The sequence below is a fragment of the Oncorhynchus clarkii genome, chromosome 13 (genome assembly GCF_045791955.1).
Source record: "Oncorhynchus clarkii lewisi isolate Uvic-CL-2024 chromosome 13, UVic_Ocla_1.0, whole genome shotgun sequence".
Lineage (NCBI taxonomy): Eukaryota > Metazoa > Chordata > Actinopteri > Salmoniformes > Salmonidae > Oncorhynchus > Oncorhynchus clarkii.
Genome location: NC_092159.1, coordinates 50,049,825 through 50,074,053, shown reverse-complemented (window position 1 = coordinate 50,074,053; position 24,229 = coordinate 50,049,825). Strand labels below are relative to the sequence as shown.

General features: G+C 46.2%; 1 protein-coding gene across 1 annotated transcript in view; it reads right to left on the bottom strand.

Annotated features, from left to right (window-relative positions):
• Window positions 1–24,229, bottom strand: part of LOC139424024 (voltage-dependent calcium channel gamma-2 subunit-like) — a 78,122-nt gene that overhangs the window by 21,253 nt on the left and 32,640 nt on the right. The window contains exon 2 of the mRNA XM_071175708.1: window positions 4,122–4,205. Within this exon, the coding sequence (XP_071031809.1) occupies window positions 4,122–4,205 (84 nt within the window). The remainder of the gene's footprint in view (window positions 1–4,121; window positions 4,206–24,229) is intronic.

The following is a 24,229-nucleotide window of genomic DNA, read 5'->3' as shown; positions in this document are numbered from 1 at the left end:
TATCGCTTTGTCTGTATTGCTCCGACTGTATCTCTCTCTCTCTCTCTCTCTCTCTGTATCTCTCTCTCTCTCTCTCTCTCTCTCTCTGTATCTCTCCCTCTTTCTCTTTCTCTCTCTCAGTATCTCTCTCTCTCTCTCTCTCTCTATCTCTCTCTCTCTGTATCTCTCTCTCTCTCTCTGTATCTCTCTCTCTCTTCTCTCTCTCTCTCTCTCTGTATCTCTCTCTCTCTCTCTCTCTCTCTCTCTCTCTCTCTCTCTCTCTCTCTCTCTCTGTATCTCTCTCTCTCTCTCTGCATCTCTCTCTCTCTGTATCGCTTTGTCTGTATCGCTCCGTCTCTCTCTCTCTCTCTCTCTCTCTCTCTTTCTCTCTCTCTGTATCTCTCTCTCGCTCTCTCGCTCTCTCTCTCTCTGTATCTCTCTTTCTGTATCTCTCTCTGTATCTCTCACTGTATCTCTCTCTCTGTCTATTTCTGTATCTCCCTCTGTATCTCTCCCTGTATCTCTCTCTTTCTGTATCTCTCTCTCCGAATCTCTCTCTCTCTCTTTCTGTATCTCTCTCTTTATCTCTCTCTATGTGTAAGTGTGGTTATCACAGTAATGTATTTAGGTGTCCTAGTTCCTCCTGCATCAACCGTTTCTTGCATAACTGGGTGTTTTCTTTTACTCCTCTCTTCTCTCTCTTTCTCTCTCTGCTGCTTAGCGCCCAGTACAGTAGTGGATGATGGGAGCTCGAACACGGCATGATCTAAAAACCCACTGGCGCTTTAGTATGCCTTAGCTGGGTTATATAACCGTGTGTGGATGTGTGAACCGCCTGGCTACGGGGAGAGCCGAGGATTCACAGTCACTACTGCAAAGCAGCTTGCTACTGTGTGTGTGTTTGGGGATGTCTGTGTGTGCTATGTGTGTGTCTGTGTCTGTGTGTCTATGTCTGTGTCTGTCTGTGTGTGTTCAAGTGGAGGGGTGGTGCACGTACGTATTCAAGAACATTCTGTGCCTTTCTTCTGTATATGTCAGATTTGCTCACTTCCCATATTGGTGTAGGCTGGTGTACTGTGAGCTAGCAGGTGCTGAATCACAGGATTACATACATCATAGACGAGTCCCCTCAGTCTGAGTGTGAACTCCCTCTGATGTCACTTCCTGTGGGTTTTTACCTGAGGTGACATAATCTCTATTGCATAACCCTTCCCCTCTTTGGTCTCTCTCCAGATGCTCTGTGCAACACCTCATTATGGAAATACCAGCTGTGTGTCCTCCACTAAAGTCAAATGGGCTAAATATATAAACGAATTCCCTTCACAGACCACATCATCCTGGCTACGATGAAACAAGCAGCAGAGATATTAAAGCTACAGTATGACATCCACCTCTCTCTGAACCTATCCCAATGTGGCCTACTGTACCCTCATGACCTCACCCTGCCCGAACTTCACAGAAAAGAACACACAAATGTAACACAAACATACAAACGCAGACACACAGACACACAGACACACTGAGTGGACTGAATGGGGGCTCACTTTGTCACTAAAGTACAGAGGTACAACTCCAGACTAAAAAGACATGCCAGTCACAGACGGGTGTTCGGGGAGAGAGAGGGAGATAGAGGCCTGACCTATATAGGAAGGAGGCTGAAATATTTATGGATGTGAGTGTCCTAATTGGCAAGCAACTGGGAGCACTGTGGGTCTCTCGTCAAATCGCAGAGCAGGAAGCGGTTAAAACATATGCACAAGCACACGCACGCACGCAAGAACGCACACACACACACACACACACACACACACGCACACACGCACACACGCACACACGCACACACACACGCGTGTGCATGGGTGCATGGTCTGAGGTCCGCAGTGTCACCTCGCCCCTGCGCCCCTGTCAAGGCCTGTGACTTCGGGCACCTCGTTAAGGACCAGCTTCGCTAGGGCTGATCCGGCTTCGTTAAGGCTTCATCATCGTTAGAATCATTACCAGAGCTGTTATCATAACCGTCCTCTCCGGCACATATGGACGAGCACAGTCGCTCAGAGCGTTAAGTCAAACACAGCCTAATTGGTTAGGCTTGATCTCCAGGACTGGCAGTAACACACACTGCTCCGTTCTCCTCTTCTGTCAGAGTGGGCTTCAATCACTGTCTGTTCTGATGGAGACCAGGAGATGAACACAACCTGAATCCAGTTCAGTTGAGCATCACTGGGTGGGGGAAGGGAGGGGTCAAATGTCTGGAGCATTGTTAAACAGGCGTGGGCCGAGGCACTGCTCGTAACATGGAAATGTGTGCTAATCAATTGGATCAAAGCACTGATCCACCCAATGGGTTGTTTATGGTAAAATGACATTTTCCTTTTCCTATATTTTGAGAGAACTGTTCAGGGGAAAAATGAGGGGACCTTGCAGCACTTTTTGAATGTACTAGGTCAATATGCAGAGGTAGTGTTAGTTTAACTCATTTGTTTGAAACTCTCAATACTGTGTTGAAACTGTGTATTGTTCTATGAAAATAAACAAAACCCATCATTTGGGTTTGAGCATTGTAGACATCAAAGTCTCACACTCACAGGAATCTTGTGAGATGCGGGAGACATCTTTTGATCCCAGTTAGTCCCAAGAGAAACATTAAATAGGGAGTGGAAAGGCTATCCTTAGAAGGGCTATTCAACTACAGTATGTTCTTATTGGGGACAAATTGCAGTTTTTGTGACACTCCCTTCTAACAATCCTCATAGAGGGAAACAGAAGGCATGACCATGTTCCAGAGTGTCTTTCAGGAATGGGGTCATAAGAGCTCATAGCCAAAACGGTTCAAATGCTAGAGCCAAATTCATAGGAAAAAATTAATTAAACATGCCACATTGACTTCAGAAACCACCAGAAGCTTCTGTTTATCACAGTGAGCATTTCAATCTATCTGTTCTCCTCTACTTTTCCTGGCTGGCAAAGTGCCAGGATGTTGTCTCTGGTTTTGAATCTGAATTTAGAGACATGAACTTAAAAACTGAATCTAAACGCATCTGAGAAGTTTCATATATAAAACTTTTGTAAACTTGAAATGATAGTTTGTAAACTTGATACACAGACAATGAATGCAATATCTATCATATTGAAAATGAATATATAAATATTGAATTTTAATATTCAACTTAATGTACATTTCATTTTAAAACTGAAAGCAATATTCACTCAATTCAGTTTCAAATCATGGAATACAAGTTTGTGCATTACAAATTCAAAATATTACATTCAAATTCAATACCCTAATACAAACTCTAAATTATGGAATTTGGCAGGGTAGCTGGGTATGGGGCGGCAGGGTAGCCTAGTGGTTAGAATGTTAGACTAGTAACCGGAGGGTTGCAAGTTCAAATCCCTGAGCTGACAAGGGACAAATCTGTTGTTCTGCCCCTGAACAGGTAGTTAACCCACTGTTCCTGTTCCATCATTGAAATATAGAATTTGTTCTTAACTGACTTGTCTAGTTAAATAAAGGTAAAAATTCAAATACAATCTGTTGGCATTGAAATCATGTAATTTTAGGATTATTACCGCAGCTTGTTTGACACTCATTTCCATGTCTTGCTAGCAGTGAGGAAAACAGAGCACAAATCAATGTGGTGAGTTTACAGGGTACACAGTGGACTGTAATACTGCACGTTACGTTACACATGGCAGGCAGTAAAAACAGCCAGGAGAGGAGGAGTTCAGACCAGACAGACAGGCACTCACTAAAAGCAGGATACAGTTTAGAGATATATCAAATAACACACAGGCCCACCAGAACTACTGTCACTGTATTGACTGTCAGGGGCTGGGAGGGAAAGTGGGCTCAGGTATTAAATATGTACAAGTTGTCAGTGGAAGTAAGAGGATGCGTTTTTGGCTGATTTCTGTCCCCCCTTGTCACCTGATTGAAGGTTACCTCATATTAAATACTACCCTCTCTTAACAAGATTAGAAACTACACAGTTGTACATTTGTGTAGTATTTGTGTAGTATTTGCACTATTCACTACAATACAGTATCAAATGCGCAGATGGGATGCCCAGACCACACGTATCCCTTGAGGCTCACTGGTTCCTCTGTACTGTAAAAGTGAAAGCCAAAGAGAGGAGACTCACGTAAGAAGTACTCAGAGGGGTCCGCTTCATAGTCCGTGTCCTCAGGAAAGTGATCTATCTGTTTACACATCCCTTTAAAGTTCCCTGGAGGAGAAACAAGAGAGAAAACACACAGGGTCAGAGAAGCAGTCACAGAGGAAAAATATTAATAGAACCAAGAGAAACGCCATGGTAACACAAAGAGTGACCTGAGTAAGTTCCAACCCATGTAGTTATGAGTGTACATGTAACTGCCAAAATAAAGGAAACACCAACATAACATAACAACATAAAGATTATTGTATTGTATTGTACGCCTGCAGGAAGGAAGGGATGGTGAGACACGGGAGGAGGTCAAGTGATGAAGGGAGGGAGGGATGGATGGATGCGTGTTTTGGGGATACCTGGAAAATGGAGGAATGGAGGAGGATGTGGATCCAGTTCCGGTGTGTGAAACATAAGGGCCAGTGATTTGTTTGTGTGGGCAGCAGAGAGATGAATATATAATGAGTGATAGGCTCCTGGACATTTAGTCATTACATCCGTTCTAGATGGCTGCCGTTTTGCAAGCTCTGACCCATTAGCTATTTTGTGATTTTTTTGTTGTATATATATATATATATTACATTTACCCCTTTTTCTACCCAATTTTGTGGTATCCAATTGGTAGTTACAGTCTTGTCTCATCCCTGCAACTCGCGTACGGACTCGGGAGATGAGAAGGTCGAGAGCCATGCGTCCTCGAAAACACGATCCAACCAAGCCGATCCAACCAAGCAAAACTGCTTCCTGACAGAATGCCCGCTTAAGCCGGAAGCCAGCCACACCAATGTGTTGGAGGAAACACCGTACACCTGGCGACCGTGTCAGCGCATGCCCGCCACAGGAGGCGCTAGATCGCGATGGGACAAGCACATCCCTGCCAGCCAAACCCTCCTCTAACCCAAAACCAAAGTTGCACCCCTGCCTGTATGTATGTAAATGTAACACACAGCGATGTTAGGAAACATTATGATGAAACTCCACAGAGGAGTGGGCGCTCTGCCCTTCTCATAAGCACCAGGGACTGGGTTTCCCTAGGCCAGGCAGCACATGCCCTGGTCTGGCTTTGGTGGTCATGCGAGCCTGAGGTTGCTAATCAGAATGGAGGCCTCTCCGGCAGCAGGTGGCGGTTTGTAAACAAGAGTGGCACAGCTGGTGAGACCTGGAGCGGCTCCAACTGCTGTGCAGTGGGAACCTCATCTCCTAATGCTCATTCATTTGGCTGACGCCTCAGTGCCCAGGCTGCCAAGTCACTCACTCTGCCCTTTCAGGAAGCATCCTGCCTGGCCTGGCCTGTCCTTCTTCCCACTTCCCACTTTTCTCTAAACCTTCATCCCTCCATTTCTCCATGCTGTGGTACCACAGAAGGTCCATCCGTGATGGGGTCACTCAAGGTCGCACGGCGAAGGAATCACCCAATACAGAGGTCATTACTGCACCCCTGCTGCCGAGGAGGAAACAGACGAGGAGGAAGCAGACGCCGGGGCTTGTGATTGGGCCAGATTACTGTCTCATTAACTTATTCATCTCCTTCTCCCTCCAGTGTCTGTCTAATTAGGTGAACAGGTGTTTGTTAGCCGGGTGCCAGGTGTTGCCGAGGAGAAGATGGCGGGAAGGCAGGATGGGTGCCGCGGGTGCGGCTGGGTGGGGCGCTGGTTTTGTGAATGGACCCCACATACAGAGAATGGACCCCCGGCGAGAACCGCTCGGATATGAAAGCGACTGGTGTCTGAAGGAAGAGCTATCAAACAGACTTAACACTGCTCTTCCTTCTGTGCACACTGTGTGTGGTAGGGCTCACAGAAGGCTGAGGGGAGACAGTGTTTAATACCACAGAGGTAACTGTCTGTTAACTGTCTGAGGGTAGTTAAGGTTTCATCAGAGGAGAGTTTGTTGTGATTGTTCCAATGTCATTGAGTTTTGACCGAGCGGTTGGCAGAGGCCTTGCTAGGCTGGAGTTGGGCCGCAGCAGAGGAGTGTGGGAACCTCCGTGTGAAACACACACTAATCCTTCCTCGGTGGACAGAGTCCAAAGTGCTGACGGTGTGTGTGTGTCCACTTCTCTCTCACCTTCCCCAGCTCTGGCTCATAATCAAAAAGCACTCATTGATTTCCATCAACAAGCTCTGCGGCAATTAACAAGAGACAGGGAGGAATATATGGGAAAGAGGGAGAGGCAGAGGAAGGGCAATGAACAGAGAGAAGGTTGAAGTCCAGAAGACAGGGGGATAGATCTGCTTCCATTGTCACACTTTCATCATTGTTGGATCGAAACTCATAGGCCTAAAAAGCACATCAAACTCAGTGTGCGACTCTCACCACCACTGACACCACAGTACAGCCACTGAGCCTCCACAATAAATAACATATATCAAGAAGTGGGTCAAATGCAGTAAAGGAGAGAAATAAGGAACATCCTGAACTCTTTCATTTCAAATCCATTTCAATAAGGATACGTTTATGTAGTTACACAGCACAGTCGCCACGGAGTTGTCGGAACAAAACTTATAACATTGAGAACACAGAATCCACCCACAGTGCACCACGTGTCTTTGTCTTATCAACAGCTGACATCACAGAGTGGGAGAATGGTATAGTTAGCTGGCTGTCCCGTCCACAGTTGTGTCACTTGTTCATGCAGCTGCAGAGAGTAGCCTATTGGGGGAACCACTTCAATTAGTGCGCTGAAAGATTTATGTGACACTTAGCCGCTCCAAACTGTCCCTCTCTTGTCAGACATGTAGACTCAGCACGCTGGTAAATGTTTTATACTAAAATTATTCATTTTCGGAAACTTCCCGTACAAAAGTGTGTGACCGTGGGAAGGGTGAAGGGTGGAGGGGGGAGAGGGGGAGAGAAGGGAGGAGGAATGGAGGAGGAGGGCGAAGTGGGGAGAAGGGGAGAGAAGGGAAGGGAGGGGGAGGGTGGAGGGAGGAGAGGGGGAGGAAGGGAGGAGAGGGAGGAGGGGGGAGAGTAGGGGGCAGAGGGGGAGGCCCATCTGGCAGGGGACCCACAACAGGGTCACGACATCTTCATTCAGCATTTACAGACAGGCCATAGTATCCACTATTTTACCTCTATCTGAGGGTTGCTCACTATAGCAAGCTGTAGTACTACAATAGCATCATGTCAGTACATACTCAGCCCTGATGAAAGTGCTTGGTATTAAAAAGCAATCGAGGCATTGCAAGTATAGCTAGCCTTCTAACTGGGCGTATACGTCTTGTGCTAATCATTTATAAAGCAGTTAACATTAAGAGCAGAGCCAGGCCATGGGACTCTCCTGCACTGACCGACCCACTAGGTCCCATCAGCTGGCTCCATACTAGGGATCAGCGCTGGACTTTCTCAATCACCCTAACGACCACTGGCCACCATGACCCCTACTGTGGGGATGAGCTATGGCCTAACACCTAGGTCCTTTCCTGTCCTCCCTGCCCCACACTGCCATAAAGCACTTCAATACTAGAGCAGACCAGGGGGAGACTGAGATCCATTCAGGAGAGGAGAGGAGGAAGAAGAGGGAGGTGGACAAGGTCAAGTGAGTGGGGCTGGTGGGTGGGTGTAGATTTACAATCGCCCATCCCACAGAGGCTCCTGGCCTGCTCAGCCCCTGGATTTTCCAGTCGATGTGTCCCCATTTTCTGTTCCCTAGAGATGGCTGTATAGTATGTTTCCAAGGTTGTGTCTTCATGGGGAGATTCCAGTGATGAGGCTGTGATTTGTAAATTGGCCTCTGCTCTGGGGAAGTCCTACTCTATTGGCATGACCGTCATGTTGGGATCAACATTCTGAATGAAAAATACTCATATTGAAATCAATACATTCCAAGGTCGGGGTTAACTGTTAAAGAATCACACAGAGGCACTTTTTCCAATGCTATTGAAGCCCCTGCTGGGCTGCCTTCTGGTTATCTCCTAGAAGCTAGAAAAGTAACATTTTTCTCTCTGGCTTTCACTGAGGAGAGGATTCTTGGCCCTGGTGCTTTAGATTTGTATTATTTATTTATTTTTACCCCTTTTTCTCCCCAATTTCATGGTATCCAATTGTTTAGTAGTTACTGTCTTGTCTCATCGCTACAACTCCTGTACGGGCTCGGGAGAGACATGCGTCCTCTGAAACACAACCCAACCAAGCCGCACTGCTTCTTAACACAGCGCGCATCCAACCCGGAAGCCAGCCGCACCAATGTGTCGGAGGAAACACCGTACACCTGGCGACCTGGTCAGCGTGCACTGTGCCCGGCCCGCCACAGGAGTTGCTAGTGCGCGATAAGATAAGGATATCCCTACCGGCCAAGCCCTCCCTAACCTGGAGGACACTAGGCCAAGTCGCCCCACGGATCTCCTGGGAACAGCTGGCTGCGACAGAGCCTGGGCTCGAACCTAGGGTCTTTAGTGGTACAGCTAGCACTGCGATGCAGTGCCTTAGACCACTGCGCCACTCGGGAGGCCCTTGCTTTGGATTTTTTCCCCACTTCTACGGAAACCATACTATCTCATTCTTTTTTCTCTCTTTCTGTGTCTCTCCCCTCTCTCTTACTCTCTTTCCCCCTCTCTCTCTCTCTCTTTCTCTCTCTCTCTTTCTTTTCCGCTCTCTCTCCCAACATCCGGCTGATAGAAATAAGCACTGGCCCATAAAACCCGGGGAGCCGCCAGATACAATGGGCCAAATTACGGCAGAAGCAATGGTGATTTTTATTTGAATTATAATCTTTGACTCCCAACACATTTTCTTTCCACACGATTTCCATTCACAGGAAAAGATTACTGAGGGATTATTCAAGATAATTGGGAGTGTTCAATTACCAACTGACCCACCTCCCACCTCCTCCCACCTCCCCCCTCAACTTCTTCAACTAATATGACATCTGGAAATGCTCTCCCTACTACATGTGTAATACATTTTGGATGTGACACGTGTGCCCAAACAAAAACAACAATGTCTAGACAGGATCTTGAAACTGTCAGCTTAGTCCTGTTAAAGAAAGACTAAAACACTCATCCTTGACAATATGGGAGTAAATGTGTGTGTGTGTGTGTGTGTGTGGGTGTGTATGGACACAGGTGAGAGAGCTAAGCATTCCTCCTCTTCCTTAACCACCCCCTCTACTGCTGCTGCTGCTGATGTCATCCATCAGTGGTGTCTAAGACTCCAGAGATTCCCCTAGGACACAACAGAACAGAACATAGAGAACCGGCCAATCCCCAGACCCCTAGCCACAGACAGACACACAGGAGGGCCCGCCCACACACACTGACCTCCTAACAGTAGTGTCACCACCACAGCTCCCGAAACACAGGCAGTAGTTTGTTGTTCTGGGACATAACCATGGAGGAGGTGCTATGAGGTTCTGTGGTTGGATGAAGAAGGGAGGGTCAACAGGCCTGGTTCAAGTAGGAGGCGTTGTTCGAGGTTGAGAGACAGACAGAGAGAAAAAGAGAGAGGAAACGCAGCTTGGTGCACCGGATTCCAGCCGAGTGCTTACTTCTGTGCCGGTGGGCGGAATTCTGGAAAAGTTTGCAGGCAGCCACCTAGTGCGTCAGCAGCAGCCACCCCCACACATCCCCCCCCTTCTACCCCCCCTGCACTGCCCCCTTGGCAGCCGTTGCCATGTGGACATCAGAACCAGTTGCTGTGAAAAAAAAAGAGATTCCTGGTGTGGGGGTTGCCATGGAGACAGTTATCTGGGGCCCACTTGAAGATGATCACATGGGTGGAGCTGATGTTTTGGCCAATCTAGTGATGCGTTTAACCCCTGGACTGACTCACTGCTCACTTGGCTTTATGCAGTGTTCCTACTCACTAAGCTGCCCTACACCTTTATGTTGCTAACCAAGATTAGTATAACATAGCATTCGGCTACCCCTGCGCATCGACCTCTACATGTTAGCAACATTCTATACAGTACCAGTCAAGTTTGGACACACCTACTCATTCAAGGGGTCATCTTTATTTTTACTATTTTCTACATTGTAGAATAATAGTGAAAACATCAACACTATGAAATAACACATATGGAATCATGTAGTAACCAAAAAAGTGTTAAACAAATCAAAATATATTTTATATTTGAGATTCTTCAAAGTAGCCACCCGTTACCTTGATGACAGCTTTGCACACTCTTGGCTTTCTCTCAACCAGCTTCATGAGGGTAGTCACCTGAAATGCATTTCAATTAACAGGTGTGTCTTGTTAAAAGTTAATTTGTGGAATTTCTTTCCTTCTTAATGTGTTTGAGCCAATCAGTTGTGTTGTGACAAGGTAGGGGTGGTATACAGAAGATAGCCTTATTTGGTAAAAGATCAAGTCCATATTATGGCAAGAACAGCTCAAATAAGCAAAAAGAAACGATAGTCCATCGTTACTTTAAGACATGAAAGTCAGCCAATACGGAAAAGTTCAAGAACTTTTAAAGTTTCTTCAAGTGGAGTCACAAAAACCATCAAGCACTATGAAGAAACTTGCTCCCATGAGGACCGCCACAGGAAAGGAAGACCCAGAGTTACCTCTGCTGCAGAGGATACGTTTATTAGAGCTACCAGCCTCAGAAATTGCAGCCCAAATAAATGCTTCACAGAGTTCAAGTAACAGACACATGTCAACATCAAGCCTTCATGGTAGAATTGCTGCAAAGAGACCATTACTAAAGGACACCAATAAGAAGAAGAGACTTGCTTTGGCCAAGAAACACGAGCAATGGACATTAGACCGGTGGAAATCTGTCCTTTGGTCTGATGAGTCTAAATTTGAGCTTTTTGGTTCTAACCGCCGTGTCTTTGTGAGACACAGAGTCGGTGAACGGATTATCTCCGTATGTGTGGCTCCCACCGTGAAGCATGGAGGAGGATGGTGTGGGGGTGCTTTGCTGGTGACACTACCAGTGATTTATTTAGAATTCAAGGCACACTTAACCAGCATGGCTAACACAGCATTCTTCAGCAATACACCATCCCATCTGGTTTGCGCTTAGTGGAACTATCATTTGTTTTTCAACAGGATAATGACCCAACACACCTCCAGCCTGTGTAATGGCTATTTGACCAAGAAGGAGAGTGATGGACTGCTGCATCAGATGACCTGGCCTCCACAATCACTTGACCTCAACCCAATTGAGATGGTTTGGGATGAGTTGGACCGCAGAGTGAAGGAAGTCCAAATATTATTTGATCGTTTACAACTTACAATAACATATACAGTTTTGTCTTTCTTCTCCTGCACTTTGGACTACATCACGCTTGTGACTCTACAGATGTGTTGGATGCTACCACACATTAATGTGGATGCTACCATGGTTACGGATAATCCTGAATGAATCATGAATAATGATGACTGAGAAAGTTCTAGACTCACAAATATCATACCCCTCCAAAAATACTAACCTCCCCTGTTACTGTAATGGTGAGAGGTTAACATGTCGTGGGGGTATGATATTTGTGCGTCTGTAACTATCTCACTCATCACTATTCACGATTCATTCAGGATTATCCGTAACCATGGTAGCATCCACATTAATGTAGAAGTGTTTAGACACATATTCTATGCTTATTTACAATAAAAGTGACTCCAAAATGACACAATACATTATTTACCATTCATTTCTATTGGGTACAAAATAATCTGAAACTCAACCAAAACAAACAGCAAATGCATCCAACTAATTTGTAGAGACAAAGCTTGATGTAGTCATTGCGTGCTATGACTATTGGACCAAATACTAAACTTTTGACAACTTTAATACACATGTAAGTTAATTTGTCCCATTACTTTTAATCCCCTAAAATGGTGGGACTATGTAGAAAAAGTGGTGTAATTTCTAAACGGTTCACCCATTATGGATAAAAATACCTTCAGATTAAAAATGACAGTCTGCACTTGAACCTTACAGTCAATGTATCATTTCAAGTCCAAAGTGCTGGAGTACAGAGCCAAAACAACAACAAAACATGTCACTGTCCCAATACTTTTGGAGCTCACTGTAGTATTATTTAGCAGCAAACATACAAAACAGCTACTAAGGACATGACTAGAGCTCAGCAATCAGCTGAACACAATGAATCTCCCTTGTCCTGGTATCATTAGATTTGATTAGGATCTCTTTAAGCCCAAGGGCTAGTCTTTCAAAAGTCCTTAAAGTGTACCATATGGATATGTACCCTATGGATATGTACACGATGGATATGTACCCTATGGATATGTACCATATGGATGTGTACCCTATGGATATGTACACTATGGATATGTACCATATGGATATGTACCATATGGATGTGTACCCTATGGATATGTACACTATGGATATGTACCATATGGATATGTACCATATGGATATGTACCCTATGGATCTGTGCCCTGTGGATATGTACCCTATGGATGTGTACCCTATGGATGTGTACCCTATGACTGTGTACCCCATGGATATGTACCCTATGGATATGTACCCTATGGATGTGTACCCTGTGGATGTGTACCCTATGACTGTGTACCCTATGGATGTGTACCCTGTGGATGTGTACTCTATGGATGTGTACCCTATATATATGTACCCTGTGAATGTGTGTTCTATGTATATGTACCATGTGGACATGTACCATGTGGATATGTACCCTGATGATATTTACCCTATTGATGTGTGTCCTGTGGATATGTACCCTATGGATGTGTACCCTATGGATATGCACCCTATGGATATGTACCCTATGGATGTGTACCCTATGGATGTGTACCCCATGGATGTGTACCCTGTGGATGTGTACCCTATGGCTGTTTACCCTATGGATATGTATCCTATGGCTGTGTACCCTATGAATGTGTACCCTATGGATATGTACCCTATGGCTGTGTACCCTATGAATGTGTACCCTGTGGATATGTACCCTATGGATGTGTACCCTATGGATATGTACCCTATGGATGTGTACCCTATGGCTATGTACCCTATGGATGTGTACCCTATGGATGTGTACCCTATGGATGACTGGGTAAGGTGGTTAGGCGTGGTAGGCACGCTTACGTCCCCTCCTTACTGAGGGGTAGGCAGCCTCAGCACCCAGCAGCAAGGACAACAGGCCTAATCACCTTATTCATCCTTATAATCACACTATTCATCTTCATAATGACCCTGCTAAGGTTGGAGCCTAGTGCAGCATCACACAGACACTCACATACGTGCACATACACTAATTCACACACACACACACACACACACACACACACACACACACACACACACACACACACACACACACACACACACACACACACACACACACACACACACACACACACACACAGGAAAGGGAGAGGCATGGGGATGATAATGATTGTGTTGGATAAAGCATACTGTAAATACATATTTGACTGTTGTCGCTGCTAATCCGCAATGGAATTACAAGCCATTATGCTGTGGATAAGCTATAGCTCTCTCTACTGTGCTAATACTGCTTGATGTTTGATGGATTGATCAGACAGATTTGACAATCCTGGCAGACTTCTCTTTGCAAAACATCTACATATCATCCTCTTTGAAGAATGCTGACTATACATTTAGGCAGATCTTTTCCTACAGACTCTTTCAGAATCTGTGATTCCTGCCCTTAGCTGTGGGATGGGAAGTGTTTCTGATGTACAGACACACTAGTTATACACTATCTGTACAGTAGAATATGGAGGAATGTGTAGGGACTTGAGGAGGGGTTGTGTCTCAGTGTTTACTTGTGTGATGATGTGTTGATGTAGGAGGGTACAAGGGGGATACAAGGGGGATACAGAGGGATACGGGGGGATACAGGGGGATATAGTGGGTATACAGGGGGATACAAGGTGGGATACAGGGGTACATATGGGTGTATATTGGGGGGATACAGGGGTATATAAGGCAGATACAGGGGTATATAGGGGTGTATATAGGGAGGATACAGGGGTATATAGAGCAGATACAGGGGTATATAGGGGTATATAGGGGTATATAGGGGGATACAGGGGTACATAGGGGGATACAGGGGGATATAGGGGTATATAGGGGGGATACATGGGTATATAGGGGTATATAGGGCGGATACAGGGGTATATAGGGGGGATATAGGGGTATATAGGGCGGATACATGGGTATATAGGGGTATATAGGGGGGATACAGAGGTATATAGGGGAGATACAGGGGTATATAGCGGTATATAGGGGGATACAGAGGTATATAGGGGGGATACAGAGGTATATAGGGTGGATACAGGGGTATATATAGGGGTATATAGGGGGGATATGGGGTATATAGGGGGGATACAGGGGGATATAGAGGGGATATAGGGGGGATACAGAGGGATACAGGGGGGGGATACAGAGGGATATAGTGGGGATACAGGGGGATACAAGGGGGACACAGGGGGATATAGAGGGGATATAGGGGGGATACAGGGGTATATACGGGGGATACAGGGGGATACAAGGGGGATGGAGAGGGATATAGTGGGTATACAGGGGGATACAAGGTGGGATACAGGGGTATATAGGGGTGTATATAGGGGGATACAGGGGTATATAGAGCAGATACAGGGGTATATAGGGGTATATAGGGGGGATACAGGGGAACATAGGGGGGATACAGGGGGATATAGGGGTATATAGGGAGGATACAGGGGTATATAGGGGGGATACAGGGATACATAGAGGGGATACAGGGGGATATAGGGGTATATAGGGCGGATATATGGGTATATAGGGGTATATAGGGCGGATACAGGGGTATATAGGGTGGATACAGGAGTATATAGGGGTATATAGGGGGGATAGGGGGTATATAGGGGGGATACAGGGGTATATAGGGGGGATACAGGGGTATATAGGGGTTTATAGCGGGGATACAGGGGTATATAGGGGTATATAGGGGGGATACAGGGGTATATAGGGGTATATAAGAGGGATACAGGGGTATATAGCGGTATATAGGGGGATACACGGGTATATAGGGGGGATACAGGGGTATTTATGGGTGTATATAGGGGGGATACAGGGGTATATAGGGGTATATAGGGGGGATACAGGTGTATATAGGGGTGTATATAGGGGGATACAGGGGTATATAGGGGTGATACAGGTGTATATAGGGGTATATGGGGGGATACAGGTGTATGTAGGGTGGATACAGGGGTATATAGGGTGGATACAGGGGTATATATGGGGGATACAGGTGTATATAGGGGAATACAGGTGTATCCCTATATGCCCTATACACACACACCCTATAGCATATGCCCTATACACACACACACACACACACACTAGAGCATATGTACCATACACACACACCCTATAGCATATGTACCATACACACACACACACACACACTAGAGCATATGTACCATACACACACCATATAGCATATGTACCATACACACCGACACTATAGCATATATACCATACACACACACACACTATAGCATATGTACCATACACACACACACACACTAGAGCATATGCCCTATACACACACGTACACATGGATTCTGTCCTGTATATATGTGGTAGTGGTGGAGTAGGGGCCTGAGGGCACACAGTCTGAATGTACAGTCGTGGCCCAAAGTTTTGAGAATGACACAAATATTAATTTCCACAAAGTTTGCTGCCTCAGTGTCTTTAGATATTTTTGTCAGATGTTACTATGGAATACTGAAGTATAATTACAAGCATTTCATAAGTGTCAAAGGCTTTCATTGACAATTACATGAAGTTGATGCAAAGAGTCAATATTTGCAGTGTTGAGAGAAGGGAGAGAGGGAGAGAGGGGAGAGAAGGAGAGGGAGAGAGGGGGAGAGAGGAAGAGAGAGGGAGAGAGGGAGAGAGGGGAGAGGGGAGAGAAGGAGAGGGAGAGAGAGGGAGAGAGAAGGAGAGAGAGAGGAGAGGGAGAGAGGAAGAGAGAGGGAGAGAGGGAGAGAGGGGAGAGAAGGAGAGGGAGAGAGGGGGAGAGAGAGGAGAGAGAGAGGGAGAGAGGGAGACAGAGGGAGAGAGGGAGAGAGAGGGGAGAGAGGGAGAGAGGGGAGAGAGGGGAGAGAAGGAGAGGGAGAGAGGGAGAGAGAGGGAGAGAGAAGGAGAGGGAGAGGAAGAGGGAGGGAGAGAGGGAGAGAGGGGAGAGAAGGAGAGGGAGAGAGGGAGAGAGAGGGAGAGAGAAGGAGAGGGAGAGAGGAAGAGAGAGGGAGAGAGGGAGAGAGGGGAGAGAAGGAGAGGGAGAGAGGGGGAGAGAGGAAGAGAGAGGGAGAGAGGGGAGAGAGGGGAGAGAAGGGAAAGAGTGGAGTGACGGATTCCTCCTGACTGCCCATAGGACTCCATGATGACTGAGCCCAGCTGAGAATCTTGACACTTTTGGGGGAAGTGAGGTCATGAAGGGGCATGATGGGAGCTGAGAAAGAGAGTCAGTAATGAGATTTCGCAGATCCAGGAACAGTGAGTCAGTGAGTAATGGGTGTCTAAGTGGGGTGCGTCACTGCCTTCTGGTCAGACAAAGTCATAGCCAGAGACGTCCCTTTCTCAGAAGAAGAGTAGCAAAGTCTATGGCTGTCTGGAGTGGTTCTCAATCAGAGGCAGGTGTTTATCGTTGTCTCTGATTGGGAACCATATTTAGGCAGCCATATTCTTTGAGTGTTTCGTGGGTGATTGTTCCTGTCTCTGTGTTTGTTTGTTCACCAGATAGGCTGTTTAGGTTTTCTCACGTTTGTTGTTTTTTGTTAGTTTATTAATGTATAGTTTTGTTCATTAAAAAACATGAATAACCACCACGCTGCATTTTGGTCCGACTCTACTTCACCTAAAGAAAACCGTAACACCTATGCCAATCACAACCATCTCATTATCTCCACATGAGAGTCTTGTGTCTATTTTTTATCCATGTGCAATGTCAAATGTGTTCCCAAAGGTGTTCGATGGGGTTGAGGTCAGGGCTCTGTGCAGGCCAGTCAAGTTCTTCCACACCGATCTCAACAAACCATTTCTGTATGGACCTCGCTTTGTGCATGGGGCCAATGTCATGCTGAAACAGGAAAGCACCTTCCCCAAACTGTTGCCACGATGTTGGAGGCACATAATCATCTAGAATGTATGCCATAGTGTTAAGATTTCCCTTCATTGGAACTAAGGGGCCTAGCACGAACCATGAAAAACAGCCCCAGACCATTATTCCTACTCCACCAAACTTTAAAGTTGGCATTATGCATTGGGGCAGGTACTGTCTCCCTGGCATCCGTGGAACCCAGGTTTGTCTGTCTGACTGCCAGTTGGTGAAGCGTGATTCATCACTCCAGAGAACGTGTTTCCACTGCTCCAGAGTCCAATGGCGGTGAGCTTTACACCACTCAAGCTGACGCTTGGCATTGCACATGGTGATTTTAGGCTTGTGTGCGGCTGCTTGGCCATGGAAACCCATTTCATGAAGCTCCTGGCGAACAGTTATTGTGCTAACGTTGCTTCCAGAGGCAGTTTGGAACTTTAAAAAAAAAAAAATATTTCACCTTTATTTAACCAGGTAGGCTAGTTGAGAACAAGTTCTCATTTGCAACTGCGACCTGGCCAAGATAAAGCATAGCAGTGTGAACAGACAACACAGAGTTACACATGGAGTAAACAATTAACAAGTCAGTAACACAGTAGAAAAAAAAGGGGAGTCTATATACATTGTGTGCAAAAGGCATGAGGAGGTAGGCGAATAATTACAATTTTGCAGATTAACAACACTGGAGTGATAAATGATCAGATGGTCATGTACAGGTAGAGATATTGGTGTGCAAAAGAGCAGAAAAGTAAATAAATAAAAACAGTATGGGGATGAGGTAGGTAAAAATGGGTGGGCTGTTTACCGATAGACTATGTACAGCTGCACGCTCGGTTAGCTGCTCAGATAGCAGATGTTTGAAGTTGGTGAGGGAGATAAAAGTCTCCAACTTCAGCGATTTTTGGTAGTGAGTGTTGCAACCGAGGACAGGCAATTTTTACACACTACGCGCTTCAGTACTCGGCAGTCCCATTCTGTGAGCTTGTGTGGCCTACCACTTCACGGCGGAGCCGTTATTGCTCCTAGACGTTTCCACTTCACAATAACAGCACTTACAGTTGACCGGGGCAGCTCTAGTGGGGCAGACATTTTACAAACTGACCTGTTGGAAATGTGGCATCCTATGACAGTGCCACGTTGAAAGTCACTAAGCTCTTCAGTAAGGCCGTTCTACTGCCAATGTTTGTCTGTGGAGATTGCATGGCTGTGTGCTCGATTTTACACACCTGTCAGGAAGAGTTGCGGCTGAAATAGCCGAATCCACTAATTTGAAGGGTTGTCCACATACTTTTGTATATATAGTGTACTATATGAGCCAGTATGCATATTAGACTAAATAGGATGGAGCTCTACTGTTCTATTTGCCTCTGAGTCAAATGTGCAGACAAAATAGGGCATGTCATATCAACCCGGTTTTTATATGTGGTTTTATCTAGCTTGTTTTAAGCAGACTCCTTGATCATAGTCTTCTGTAGACAGACACATTCTAAATCCAACAACTACTTGTATCCCAGTTAGGATGGAAACTTTTTTAGGTCGCCCCCGATTCATTTCTCACCTTCAACACAAGAGTACAGAGTTGGGAGGGAACTGTAGAGAGAGAGACAGAAAGGGGATTCCAGGACTGGGAGGAGAGGAAGAGGAGCACACAGTCAACAGGGACTGTAGGGTGTTCTAAAAACAGCTGGTGAGGGAGAGGAGAGATAGAGGCGAGAGAGAGGAGGAGTGAGGGGTCTCTGTCTCTCTGTCTCTGTTTCTGTCCCTTTCTCTGTCTCTGTCCCTTGTCTCTGTCCCTGTCTATTTCCCTGTCCCTCTGTCTCTGTCCCTGTCTGTCTCTGTCCCTGTCTCTGTCTATTTTCCTGTCTCTGTATCTGTCCCTGTCTCTGTCTGTCTCTGTCTCTTTGTGTCTTTGTCTCAGTCCATGTCTCTTTGTCTTTGTTTCTGTCTCTGTCGCTGTCTCAGTCCCTGTCCCTGGCCCTGTCCCTGACCCTGGCCCTGGCCCTGTCCCTGGCCCTGTCTCAGTCCCTGTCCCTGTCTCAGTCCCTGTCCCTGGCCCTGTCTCAGTCCCTGTCCCTGTCTCAGTCCCTGTCCCTGTCCCTGTCCCTGTCCCTGTCCCTGTCTCAGTCCCTGTCCCTGGCCCTGTCTCAGTCCCTGTCCCTAACCCTGTCTCAGTCCCTGTCCCTGTCCCTGGCCCTGGCCCTGTCCCTCGCCCTGTCTCGCCCTCTGGAGCTGTTTTTCATGGTTTGGGCTAGGCACCTTAGTTCCAGTGAAAGGTAGTCAACGCTACAGCATACAATGACATTCTAGATGGTTCTGTGCTTCCAACTTTGTGGCAACAGTTTGGGGCCTTTTCCTGTTTCAGCATGACAATGCCCTTATCCCTGTCTCTGTCTCTGTCTCTGTCCATGTATCTGTCTCTGTCTCTGTCTCTGTCCCTGTATCTGTATCTGTATCTGTATCTGTCTCTGTCTCTGTCTCTGTCCCTGTATCTGTATCTGTATCTGTCTCTGTATCTGTCTCTGTCTCTGTATCTGTATCTGTCTCTGTCTCTGTCTCTGTCCCTGTATCTGTCTGTCTCTGTATCTGTATCTGTCCCTGTCTCTGTCTGTCTCTGTCTCTGTCTCTGTCTCTGTCTCTGTCCCTGTATCTGTATCTGTCTCTGTCTCTGTCCCTGTCTGTCCCTGTATCTGTCTCTGTCTCTGTCTCTGTCTCTGTCTCTGTCTCTGTCCCTGTATCTGTACCTGTCTCTGTCCCTGTATCTGTATCTGTCTCTGTCTCTGTCTCTGTCTCTGTCCTGTGTATCTGTATCTGTCTCTGTCCCTGTATCTGTCCCTGTATCTGTCTCTGTCTCTGTCTCTGTCTCTGTATCTGTATCTGTATATCTGTCTCTGTCTCTGTCTCTGTCCCTGTATCTGTCTCTGTATCTGATCTGTCTCTGTCTCTGTCTCTGTCTCTGTCTCTCTGACTCTGTCTCTGTCTCTGTCCCTGTATCTGTATCTGTATCTGTATCTGTATCTGTATCTGTCTCTGTCCCTGTATCTGTCTCTGTCTCTGTCTCTGTCCCTGTATCTGTCCTGTCTCTGTCTCTGTCCCTGTCTCTGTCTCTGTCTCTGTCTCTGTCCCTGTATCTGTCCCTGTCCCTGTATCTGTATCTGTCTCTGTCTCTGTCTCTGTCTCTGTCCCTGTCTCTGTCTCTGTATCTGTCTCTGTCTCTGTCCCTGTATCTGTATCTGTATCTGTCCCTGTCCCTGTCTCTGTCTCTGTCTCTGTCTCTGTCCCTGTATCTGTCTCTGTCTCTGTCCCTGTCTCTGTCTCTGTCTCTGTCCCTGTATCTGTCCCTGTCCCTGTCTCTGTATCTGTCTCTGTCTCTGTATCTGTCTCTGTCTATGTCTCTGTCCCTGTCTCTGTCTCTGTCTCTGTCTCTGTCTCTGTCTCTGTCTCTGTCCCTGTATCGGTCTCTGTCTCTGTCTCTGTCTCTGTTTCTGTATCTGTCTCTGTCTCTGTCTCTGTCTCTGTCTCTGTCCCTGTCTCTGTCTCTGTCTCTGTATCTGTCTCTGTCTATGTCTCTGTCCCTGTCTCTGTCTCTGTCTCTGTCTCTGTCTCTGTCTCTGTCTCTGTCCCTGTATCTGTCTGTCTCTGTCTCTGTCTCTGTTTCTGTATCTGTCTCTGTCTCTGTCTCTGTCTCTGTCTCTGTCTCTGTCCCTGTATCGTATCTGTCTCTGTCTCTGTCTCTGTCTCTGTTTCTGTATCTGTCTCTGTCTCTGTCTCTGTCTCTGTCTCTGTCTCTGTCTCTGTCACTGTATCTGTCTCTGTCTCTGTCTCTGTCTCTGTATCTGTCTCTGTCTCTGTCTCTGTCTCTGTCTCTGTCTCTGTCCCTGTATCTGTCTCTGTCTCTGTCTCTGTCTCTGTCTCTGTTTCTGTCTCTGTATCTGTATCTGTCTCTGTCTCTGTCTCTGTCTCTGTATCTGTCTGTCCCTGTCTCTGTCTCTGTCTCTGTTTCTGTATCTGTATCTGTCTCTGTCCCTGTATCTGTATCTGTTTCTGTTTCTGTATCTGTATCTGTATCTGTCTCTGTCTCTGTCTCTGTATCTGTCTCTGTTTCTGTATCTGTATCTGTCTCTGTCTCTGTCTCTGTCTCTGTCTCTGTCTCTGTCTCTGTCTCTGTTTCTGTATCTGTCTCTGTCTCTGTTTCTGTCTCTGTATCTGTCTCTGTCTCTGTCTCTGTTTCTGTCTCTGTCTCTGTTTCTGTTTCTGTTTCTGTCTCTGTCTCTGTCTCTGTCTCTGTCTCGGTCCCTGGCCCTGGCCCTGTCTGTCTCTATCTCTATCTCTGTCTCAGTCCCTTTCTCTTTGTCTTTGCCTCTGTCTCTGTTCCTATCCCTGTATCTGTACCTGTCTCTGTCCCTGTCTTTCTCTGTATCTGTCTCTGTCCCTGTCTGTCTCTTTCTCTGTCCTTGGCCCTGTCTGTCTCTGTCCCTATCCCTGTCCCTGCTGTATCTGTGTCAACAGGCAGGAGATGGAGCTCTGAGCCTGGGCTGGGCTCTGCCGTTAGGCCCTCCTCCCTGCTCCGCCACAGGACCTAAACACTCCCCTCTGCATGAGTAGGCTGAAGCTTGGAGCATGGAGCCAAGCTCAACCATACCCACACAGACTAATCCCTGAGTTAATGGCCTGGAAGTGACTTGGGCACCAGTGATACATTCAGCTCCCTCATCTGATACACAGAATGCAAATTATTACACCTACATGCACACAGGGCCTACATCAGGGATGGACAACTTTGATGGGATGGGGGCCACAAAAAATGGGGCCGCAGTGACTGGCGGTTCTGCGTAACCACATCCATACCCACATATGCAGTCAGAGCCTTTTTGGGGCCTTAAGCGAAAATGTGTTGCATAAGACCAAGTAATATGTTTTAATAAAAGTTTACATCTGGTCCCTATTGAGCATAGTCTGTGACCTCAGATACACACAGCATCGTGGTTAGAGCACGCACACACACACACACACACACACACACACACACACACACACACACACACACACACACACACACACACACACACACACACACACACACACACACACACACACACACACACACACACACACACACACACACACACACACACACACACACACACAGAGGGCATCTCTGGGGCTGTGATGTCATCTGGCTATAGCCAGTTATTTGTTAAGCCAACAGGTGAGTGGCTGTACTGCTCTCATTAGAAGGCTAAGACCTGGCCAAGTCCCTAGCAGGGCTAATTGATTAGCATTATACAGTAGCAGTGCTGCTTTCCCCATTGGACAACCGCTTTATCCCGCGTGATGCCTCTATCCAGCATGGATGTCATATTGTGTAAACACACAATTAAGTGTACACACACATTAAAGTAACACGTGCATGTACGCACGGACGCATGCACACACAACACACACACACACACGTCTACACACACATTTACTCACAACACTGTTCATTTTTTTCAATCAGTTAGGCCCATTTTTCAGGTGTAAGTGGTATATTTTCAAAACTCTAAGTACAAAACTCTAAAATAAACACATGTAATGGCCCTATTTTATGTTCAGAATCTTGTGCTTTCATTGGGGTTTCACACATCTTTCACCCCTGAGTCATCCATGTAAAATCTAAGTTTTCTGTGAAATACCATGAGAACATTAAGTTTAGTCACCAATACATGTAACACATAGAGTGACTCTTTCCACTTTGTCCTATTCAAGCACACTGGCTGATGGAGAATGATGATGTAGTAGTTACAGCCACATCCATATATGATTTAGTTTTATCTTCCAAATCAAATCAAATCAAAAATCAAATCAAATGTATTTATATAGCCCTTCTTACATCAGCTGATATCTTCCAACATAAATTGATTTCAAATTGACACATTTCTGAGGTAAAAATATAAAAATGCACAGTGTTCAGCAGGTATCAAACTATATGCATTATATATACAAAAGTATGTGGACACACCTTCAAATGAATGGATTCTGCTATCGAGCACACAGCCATGTAATCTCCGTAGACAAACATTGGCAGTAGAACGGCCTTACTGAAGAGCTCAGTGATTTTCAACATGGCACCGTCATAGGACGCCACATTTCCATCAAGTCAGTTCGTCAAATTCCTGCCCTGCCAGAGCTGTCAACTGCATGCGTTGTTATCGTGAAGTGGAAAAGTCTCGGAGCAACAATGGCTCAGCCGCGAAATGGTAGGCCACACAAGCTCACAGAACAGGACTGCCGAGTGCTAAAAATCGTCTATCCTCGGTTGCAACACTCACTACCGAGTTCCAAACTGCCTCTGGAAGCAACGTCAGCACAAGAACTGTTCGTCGGGAGCTTCATGAAATGGGTTTCCATGGCCAAGCAGTGGTCTGGGGCTGTTTTTCATGGTTTGTGCTAGGCCGCTTAGTTCCAGTGAATGGTAGTCTTAACGCTACAGCATACAATGACATTCTAGACGATTCTGTGCTTCCAACATTGTGGCAACAGTTTGGGGAAGGTGCTTTCCTGTTTCAGCATGACAATGGCCCAGTGCACAAAGCGATGTCCATACAGAAATGGTTTGCCGAGATCAGTGTGGAAGAACCTGACTGTCCTGTACAAAGCGCTGACCTCAACCCCATCGAACATCTTTGGGATGAATTGGAAAGCCGATTGCGAGCCAGGCGTAGTCGCCCAACATTAGTGCCCGACCTCACTAATGCTCTTGTGGCTGAATGGTCCCTGCAGCAATGCTCCAACATCTAGTGGAAAGCCTTCCCAGAAGAGTGGAGAATGTTATAGCAGCAAAGGGGGGACCAACTACATACTAAGGCCCATGATTTTGGAATGAGATGTTCGACGAGCAGGTGTCCACATACTTTTGGACATGTAGTGTAAATAAACTGGACAGCACATCGTTGGCGCTCAGTAGTTATCTGTTTGGAGCAGTGTGATGTGATATTTAATTTTATTGTTAAGAAATGACAAGAAAATCATATCAAAAGTCAAGTGAAAAGCAGACACCTAGATTGAATATGTATC